This window comes from Sitophilus oryzae, unplaced genomic scaffold (assembly GCF_002938485.1).
Source record: "Sitophilus oryzae breed Bouriz unplaced genomic scaffold, Soryzae_2.0 scaffold_576_pilon_pilon, whole genome shotgun sequence".
In the NCBI taxonomy this organism is placed as follows: Eukaryota; Metazoa; Arthropoda; class Insecta; order Coleoptera; family Curculionidae; genus Sitophilus; species Sitophilus oryzae.
The window spans coordinates 955640-965718 of record NW_022147169.1 but is presented as its reverse complement, the minus strand read 5'-3'; the positions used below and the strand labels follow the sequence as shown (position 1 = coordinate 965718).

At 30.4% G+C, this 10079-nt stretch overlaps 1 protein-coding gene and 1 long non-coding RNA gene across 3 annotated transcripts in view; one reads left to right on the top strand and one right to left on the bottom strand.

Annotated features, from left to right (window-relative positions):
* The window catches only part of LOC115887463 (cyclin-dependent kinase 9), a 9167-nt gene extending 7988 nt beyond the window's left edge, over positions 1-1179 (bottom strand). The window contains exons 1-2 of the mRNA XM_030906897.1: positions 234-1179; positions 1-43 (exon numbers count right to left, since the gene is read on the bottom strand). The exon at positions 1-43 is cut by the window's left edge and continues 96 nt beyond it. Coding sequence (XP_030762757.1) covers positions 1-43; positions 234-1057 — 867 coding nt within the window. The 5' untranslated portion in view covers positions 1058-1179. The remainder of the gene's footprint in view (positions 44-233) is intronic.
* A 561-nt stretch (positions 1180-1740) lies between these two features.
* Positions 1741-9509, top strand: LOC115887536. 2 transcript variants are annotated; one of them, XR_004051104.1, is made up of 3 exons: positions 1741-1766; positions 1852-1984; positions 9317-9509. It is a non-coding gene; the product is annotated as an uncharacterized LOC115887536 (long non-coding RNA). The 2 variants fall into 2 exon arrangements; XR_004051103.1 differs by lacking the exon at positions 1741-1766 and having other exon boundaries at positions 1776-1984.
* Positions 9510-10079: the final 570 nt, after the last annotated feature.

The window sequence follows — 10079 nt, the reverse complement described above, 5'->3', positions numbered from 1 at the left end:
TTCGGGGGGTCTGTACCACAATGTGACTACTCGATTTGTAAACCTATAAGTTTAAAATTAGGTATAAAATAAAAAGCTAAGAACAGTCTTTATGAGATCTACAACGCAGTATTGAATTGATTTATAAATCATAGTAAGGGCTATATTCTCAAGACATTAATTAAAACTGATCAATGGAATGAGGACAATCCTAACGAAATAAAATATTAGATAGATTCAGTAATCTTACTCACCTATTTGGTTGTCCATTTTTGCTAGAACTGAAGGCTCTAGCCAATCCAAAATCAGCTAATTTTAAAACTCCATTTTTAGTTATTAGGACGTTTGCAGCTTTCATATCCCTATGTAGAATTTTATTCGAATGAATGTAATAAAGTCCATTAAGCAACTGCTGAAGCACTTTTTTAATTTCACCTAAACTAAATTTTACATTTACATTAGACAGAAGTCCCGCTAAATCATGTTCACAGAAGTCAAACACTAAATAAAACGTCGACCTATATCTATTTGCAGCACAAGCTTTAGTCCTACATATCTCAATCAAATTAACTACGTTATCGTGTTTCAATAATTGCAAAATACGAATTTCTCTAAGGGCCGTTATAGGAAATCCCTCTTTTTCATTGTCCATAAGCACTTTTTTCATGGCGACAAATTTTTTAGTATTACTAATATCACGAGCTTTAAAAACCTCGCCGAACGTTCCTTGTCCTATCTTTGCTACTTTCTGGTATTTAGTAGCTTCTTCGCAAAAGGGAAAATTAAAAGTCTCTATATATTTTTCTTTTTCCCTCATATTCATGGCCATCGTACTAGGATGGCCTGAATGGTGGTTATTTTGCATCCTAGTTTGTAACCGTCCACACCAGTACAAAATTAAGCCACTTAACGTCTTACGCAAAAGCTTAATAATAATTATTACTACTGAAAAAAACAATAAATTAGAACTTTTAAAAGAACGCACCCAAAATGATTTCGACGATTTCCTTAGAGGATTTCTAACTAAACTAACCTCAATTTCATTCAAATACGTCAATGCCATAGTCAATGTCAACATATGTTCCACAGAGCCTTAGCACAGAGCATTAAGTCAAGGGCAAGGATATATAGAATAAGGATATTCGACTGGCCCAAAAAAAACGTGCCGTATTTTGTCGAGGAAGACGATTTCGTCACGACCAATGGGCATCGAGTATTTGAAATTGAAAACATATAAATTGACGGTAACCTATGTTTTTTGACTCATTTCACTGACAGACGTGATGAGATTATTATTGTAATTTATAGATCCAAAATCCAAACGTTTTTTGAATAAATAATTTATTTTAAAGTTATTTCCTAGAGGTTTGGTTTGGCCTTCTATATTCTGGTATTTGTCTACTAATAAATAATATCTTATTTTGTATTTCGATGTATGGAAATCCGCAAGTTTTGTTGAAGCCGCAAAGAAATTTCGCTCTATAAAGTGATAAAAAATGTTATATCTTTTTAGACGCGTAAATAACAAAAATTTCTTATTTCGATGTTCTAAATGTGAGTGCTTAATGTCAAAAATTAAAATATATACTTGAAATATTTCAAGTTATACCCTTTGCCCTTTGGAAGTAAACAAATATTGAAGAAAGTGTTGTGCCTTCACAGAATTTAAATTGGCATTAGGAATAGATTTCCTTGATTTAGTAATAATATTGCTCATAGAAATTGATAATATACTATTTTATATTCACTCGTTCAAGTGCTGATCTATTTTTAAATTGAATATTTATGTAAGTATTATGTATAACACAATATAAATAATTTAAGGACATAAGAAGTTAAAATTTCAAGTGCCAATATTGATTATTTTTCCAGTTTTATTCAAATATATTGAAATTAATATGGAAACAAAAGTTCATAAATATTATTCTTAATAACAAGAATTGAGATTTGGGCATAAGTTTGAAAAGCCATGTCAGAAGAGTAGGATTAAAGACAAAGTATTAAGGTAACATATATTTACATAAAGTTTTAATAACACTGACAATTTTATTTGTTTATGTTTATTAATTAAAATTTAGTTGCAATTTATTTCATATTCTAATATTTTTGAGAAAATTTTACTTTTATACATACCTGAATATTATGCTGCTTTTTTATTTTAAAGTGTGCCGACTGTGCTGTTATTTTTATACTAATAATATTGTATACTGTAGGTATCGTATTCATATATAGTTATATATATATATATATATATATATATATATATATATATATATATATATATATATATATATATATATATTTATTAAATCGACGGAGTCAGACCCGGTACGTTTAAGATAGGCCGTCAGACCCGGGTATATCGGACGAAAAATGTTCAAGCGATGCCTTCAGGCCCTGATGCTGGACCGTTTAATTTGTCCCATTTATATAAAAAATAGAGGTTTATTCGTTTTCGCCAGACCCACGACGTTGCCGCTTTTAATTCTCAAATATTTATATTAGAATTAGACGAACGGATCTTTTGACGCGGTAATTGATCACAGTGCAGAAGTAAAAATGGTGCATTTCTGCTATAGTGAATATTATTGTACTTATTGTTAGTAATCGATATATTCTTTCTTATAAATGCATCTGTACGAAAGCGTTTTTATCTCAAATTTCTTTGTAATAAGCATAATCAAGTTACAATGGCATTATCAATTTCGTTTAGTAGATTTTGTAAGTGTTTACTAAGTGATGATGGAACCCTGTTTATTATCTTTATACTTTAAAAGAAAAAAAGTTTCGCTACTTCTACAACGAAATCATAGCATCGAAATAAATTTTTAGATACTCGTACAATTCTTTGACACGACGATCGATTCCGACAAAAAAAATTTAGTTACTTCTACAACGACATCGTAGCATCGATATAAATATTTAGGTACTCATTAACCTTTTTTACTATTTTGTTATAAAGAATTATTTTAACTTATTTTTTTATTACATACAGATATGAGGGCGGCAATTTAAAAATTTGCACTGTGGGCAAGACGGGTAGAAAAAAGATGCTCATTTAGAATATTAAGAAATTCAGACAAAAAAATGAAAATAAGCATTCTTTAAAGATTGCTTCTACTAGTTTTATTTAAAAATATAAATAATATAAGGTCTAATCTGGCGAGTTGAGTTTGGCTGAGATTGTAAACAAAATTTTTAAAAGTATAAATGTAATAATTTAAATTTTCTGCGTCTGATAAAATTCATGTAGTAGTAAAGTAGGAAAAAAGTGTAGGTTTAAAAGCATCAATTTCTGGGAATTCCATATTTGTAGAGGCTGGGAACCACCTACTTTTCTGGGAACCCCATACTTTCAAGTTTAAATTATTAGAAGTGTGATTAAAACAAATCACTATTTTCATTCATATTGCAATCAATGAATAATAAGAATATTATATTACCAAATATTACTCTAATTAAATTTTCGAATACAAAGTAAATATAGAAGATAGAACATATTATAGAAATGCAACCATAAAACGTGTTTGTCATATTTACATGGTGTTGGTAGATAGCATCCAGCCGTAAACTGGATATACAACGTATTACTGTAGTGTGTAGCCACAGTTTAAAGAATACGTGTAGCCGTCAAAATTTTTGTTTCACTGAAATTACTATTTTAGATCTCACTGAACGAAATAATGCAATAAAATTAATTATTGTGAAATAGCTGAATTCTATCATATTTATGATCGAAAAAAAACGGCGTCAGCGATGGCTATGAAATGAAAATTGCTGTCATTTTATATGTAAAATTATATGGTGTATGTCATCGATCGTCATTTCCAAGCCAACTGGACGCCGCTTTTTTTCGATCATACGGTACCTTTTTGTTTAAACATTTTCCTGTGGGGAGAAATATCATACAAAACGGCCTTATCGTACAGTCACTATCATATATACGATGATCGTAATTATTTTGATGTAATTACTTCGACAATGAAATCATACCACCGAAATAAATCTTTAGGTACTCGTACAATTCTTTGACCCGTCGATCGATTTAGATGAAAAAAATCTTTAGGTACTTCTATAACGTAATCATAGCACGAAATAAATTTTTAGGTACTCGTACAATTCTTTGAAATGACGATCGATTTAGAAGAAAAAAAACTTTAGGTACTTCTGTATATGTATAACCATATGCGAAAATGTCAAAAATTGATATATTATGATGTCATTCTATTGAGGGTGCATCCTCACTATCCTAAAAACGGCGTATCGGCGTAACGGCGTAACGACCTTGAATAGATTTCCAGTAATTCTATTGGCTAAAAAATTCATCTGTCAGAAATTTTATCTGTCAAATTCATCTGTCAAAAATTTCAGCTAATAGAATTACTGGAAATCGATTCAAGGTCGTTACGCCGTATTTAGGATAGTGTGGATGCACCCTCAGAGTGTAATTTTGTATCGAATAATGTCAAAACAGAAATACGACGACTGATTTAAACGAAAAAAATTTAGGTACTGCTACAACGAAATCATAGTACCAAAATAAATTTCTAGCTACTCATACAATTCTTTGATACGACGATCTGTTTTCTGAGACGAAAAGCATTTTTAGGTACTTCTACGTAAATTTCTAGGTACTCGTACAATTTTTGACCCATCGATCGATTTAGATGAATAAAATCTTTGGGTACTTCTGTAACATATTGGTCGCGTTCATCAGGACGTAGCGCTACCGCAGCGATCACTAATTTTCTGCTGAACGCGCCGATTAGTTGTGAGCGCTCTGGGATCAGTCGCCATTTTTTCTATCAGATTTAAAATACGCTACGCTACCGATGCATGATGGATTAAACGTCACATACGCCAAATGTCACAAAATGTTTTGGAAAACGAAAACAAAGCATTTTGTTTATTGTTCTCGGTTGACTAATCCCCTCGATTCGTGCCAAAAATGGGTGAAAACAATTTAATATGCATTACTTATGATTTTGATCTAAAAAGCACGTTCAGCAGGACAACCAATCGATGGTACATCGCTCACTGATCAACTTGTCCTGATGAACGCGACCATTATAATAGTACCGAAATAAATTTCTGGGTACCTACTCGTACATTTTTTTGACACGATGATCGATTTAGATGAAAAAAAACTTTAGGTACTTCTGGTACTTCTACAACGAAACCATAGCATCAAAATACATTTTTAGGTACTCGTACAACTTTTTGATCGATTCCGAGAAAAAAAAATTATGTACTTCTACAACGAAATCATAGCATCGAAATAATTTTTTAGGTACTCGTACAACTTTCTGATCGATTCCGAGATAAAAGAATAGGTACTTCTACAACGAAATCATAGCATCGAGATAAATTTTTAGGTACTCGTACAATTTTTGACCGTCGCGCGTCGCGTCTATCGATTTAGATGAAAAAAATCTGTAAGTACTTCTATAACGAAATAATAACACGAAATAAATTTTTAGATACTCGTACAATTTTTTGACACGACGATCGATTCTGACGATTGTCATTTCAAAGGTAATTTGACGCCGTTTTTTGGAATCATATATATGCCATGTGTATACTTATCTAATAAGTAAAGTGTATTCATTTAGAATATTAAGAGATTCAGACGAAAAAATCAAAATAGGTAGGAAGTATTCTTTAAGATTGTTTCTACAAGTTTTATTTAAAAATTGTAACAGAGAACTATTATTATTATAGGGCCCCTCTCGGACCGCTTGGACGAGTCCATTATAAAAAAGATCGAGGGACAGTAGGTAGAAAAAACATATGATTTGATTTGTCACGGAAACTTAAAGTTTAATAAAAGTGTTTTGTTGAAATTCTTCGAGTTTTATCATAAAGTTTATGGTTCGACATCCAACAAAATAATTGTAACGAATCCCCGTCACAAAATATAAATAATTTAAAGTCTAATCTGGCGAGTTGAGTTTGGATGAAACTGTAAACAAAATGTTTAAAAGTGTAATGTATCATTTAAATTTAAATAAAATTCATATAGCAGTAAAGTAGTAAAAAAAGTGTAGGTTTAAAAGCATGATCTTTTGGGAATTCCCTATTTGTATATAGTCTGGGAACCACCTACTTTTCTGGGAAACATACTTTCAAGTTCAATTTATTAGAATTGTGATTAAAGGAAAGCACTATTCTCATTCATATTGCGATTAATGAATATTAATATTAATAATATTATACTACCATATATTACTCAAATTAAGTTTTCGAATACATAGTAAGTAAACATAGATAGAAGATAGAACATATTATAGAGATGCAACCTGCAACCATAGAACGTGTTTGTTATATTTATATGGTGTTGGTAGATAGCATCCAACCGTAAACTGAATATACAACGTATTACTGTAGCAATCAACATTTTTGTTACACTAAAATTACTATTTTAGATCTTAGTGAACGTAGTAATGTAATAAAATTAATTATTGTACTGATTAACTACCATATAATCGAAAAAAAAACGGCGTCAGCGGTGGCATGAAATGAAGATTGCTGTCATTTTATACCGGGTGCGTCTCAAAAGTGGCTCACCGCTATAACTTTTTAATTTTTTTTTTAGATAAAAAAACGAGATTTGGTATGTAAGTATATGACATAAATTAGGAATTATTGACGCATTCAATTGTTTTTGGTTGATTTTTAAATGACACCCCCGGTATGTTTTTGCATTATTTGTTAGAAAATGACGCTCTGAATCGAATGACATATCATATGTCAACTTTTCACATTCTCGGTTTAAAAAAATTGTATTTGAAATTTCAATCTAGAGTTTTTATCTAGAAATTTCAATCCATGGCTGTGTTAAAAACACTAATTTTTAATCAAGGAGCCTTGGAAAAATAGATTTGATAATCTAATGATTTTCGTGTCTTGTCCGGGCCCGTTCTTATAAGATGCCCAAATCGTATTTTTAATCACATCTCAATTTTTCCAAACGGAACAAGGGAGGCTCGTTAGCATATTTGGAAAAAGCATTTTTTACTAATAATTTGGTACCACACACATGGTATTTCGAGTCAAATTGTCATTATGAACCGCATGTTACAATTTCAAATAAACCATATGCGAAAATGTAAAAAAATTGACATATTATGATATGTCATTCTATTGAGGGTGCATTAACACTATCCTAAAAACGGCGTAACGGCGTAACGACCTTGAATATCTTTCCAGTAATTCTATTGGCGGATGCGTCTCAAAAGTGGTCCACCGCTATATCTTTTTTATTTATTTTTTTTTGATAAAAAAAACGAGATTTGGTATGTTAGTATATGACATAAATTGGAATTGATTGACGTATTCAATTATTTTTGGTCACTTCCAGTTTCACCGGAAATGACTACAACTTTTGATTATTAAATGACACCCCCGGTATGTTTTTACATTATTTGATAGAAAATGACACTCTGAATCGAATGACATATCATATGTCAACTTTTGACATTCTCGCTTTAAAAAAAAATGTATTTTAAATTTCAATCTAGAGTGCCATGGCTGTGTTAAAAACACTAATTTTTAATCAAGGAGCCTTGGAAAAATAGATTTGATAGTCTAATGATTTTCGTGTCTTGTCCGGGCCCGTTATAAGATATCAAAATCGAATTTTTAATCATATCTCAATTTTTTCAAACGGAACAAAGGTGGCTCGTTAGCATATTTGGAAAAAGCATTTTTCTACGAATAATTTGGTACCACAATTTGGTACTCGAGTCAAATTGTCATTATGAACCGCATGTTACAAATAAATCCATATGTGAAAATGTCAAAAATTGACATATTTATGATATGCCATTCTATTCAGTGTGATTTTCTATCGAATAATGTAAAATATACCAGGGTTGCCATTTAAAAATCAAAGTTGTAGTCATTTCCGGTGAAACAGGAAGTGACCAAAACAATTGAAGACGTCAATCAATCCTAATTTATGTTATATACTAACATACCAAAACTCGTTTTTTTATCTGACAAAAATAAAAGTTGTAGGGGGTGAGCTACTTTTAGACGCACCCGGTATACGACGATCGATTTAAATGAAAATAATTTTTAAATACTTCTACAACGAAGTCATAGTATCGAAATAAATTTCTAGGTACTCGTACATTTTTTTAACACGACGATCGATTTAGACGAAAAAATTTTAGGTACTTCTACAGCGAAATCACAGCATCGAAATAATTTTGTAGTTACTCCTACAATTCTTTGACACGACGCGACGATAGCTGATCGATTTAGATGAAAAAAAAATTAGGTACTTCTACAACGAAATCATAGCATCGAAGTAAATTTGTAGGTACTCTTACAATTTTTGACCCGCCGATCGAAATAATTTTGTTTCTAGTATTTATTAGCCGAACGACCGGTTTCCACAATAAAAGTTTAGTTACTTCTACAAATCCGGTGATGACAGTAATTCAAAAAAAAGATTAGACCGTAAATTATTGATATTTTTGAATAAAACTAGTAGGAATAATTTTAAAAGAATACTTATTTTCATTTTTTTCGTCTGAATTTCTTAATATTCTAATTAGAGTATGAGCATTTTGTTTTCTATCAAATATAACACGGCTATATCTTCGTTTCCCTTTAATAGATTGCTTTACCGTGTTGCCGGTTCTTGGGTCTGAATACATCGATTCAACGTAAATCGGCATATACACTTATACTAATGTCGAAGGTGGCGCCACTTGGTGACAATACCGGTGTACCCCTAATCGTATATAAAAACATAAAACCATTTTTTCAAGCCCAGCTGAAATTTGGTCAGGGGAAGTGGGGAAACCGTTCTAGACGATAACCACTGAATCGGGGTACTCAGACCCGACCCAGGCCTGAAATGTCGAAATCGGGTCTGAGGGCCAATGAAGCAACGTAGTTTTTGGGCTCGTATAAGCGGTTTAATAAATCTATATAATATATATATGTATATATATATATATATATATATATATATATATATATATATATATATATATATATATATATATATATATATATATATATATATATATATATATATATATATATATATATATATATATATATATATATATATATATATATATATATATATATATATATATATATATATATATATATATATATATATATCAGTAGTATAGATACTTACTTTCTTTCTATGTGTACTTATATCCTTTATAGTCTTTCTAAGTGCATATAATACTACTTTTTTAAGAGAAGGCAGTTTTTAATAATCTATTGTTAAAACAATTATATATTTTCTTATCATTACTGATTTTAAAAGTTTTTTTTCTAAGAATTTGACCATATATTTTTTTTTCAGAGTAATTGGGCTGTTCCTGAACAATATTGAATATAAATATTCAAAAATATGATTGATAACTGCATATCCTACTAAGTAGATCAATACCAAAATCCCATTAGAGAAATAAGTTAAAATTATGTTTTACTTGTATAATTTTCTTGCTATTTGTCCACCATTATTTGTGACTTAGAAATTAAATAGTCAAAAAGAATTTAGTACCAGTTTTTATTTCCCAAAAAATTGTTAAATAATTACATATTGCTTAAGATACAATTATATTATATTGTGTTTATAGTTGATAATTCTAGTTCTTAGTTGTTTATAGTTGATAATTAACAATATTTCTGATGTTCAGATATTATAGGTATTAGATAAAAAATTTAATTACCAATAGCTATCTACCTATGTAGCTGCAGATTATATATTGTGTAGTAGGTACTGTATAATTCTTTAGTTCAAGAAACAAATATCAGTACAAGTATATAACCAAAAAAATGTTGATGCAAATTCTTTGTATAACATACGTACCCCTATGGTATTCAACTTTTCATTGTTCTTTTAATTAGATACACAATAAGCACATTAATTCATTAATTCACGCTCATTGGTCGTGACGTAATCGTCTTCCTCGACAAAATACGGCATATTTTCCTACATAGCCCGCTATAGGGAGTTGAATATCCTTCTTCTATATATCCTTGGTCAAGGGCTAATAAAGGGGCTAATATATATGGGGCTAATCGTTAGTATATTCTGTGGTTAGGAGTTTACACGCTCTTCA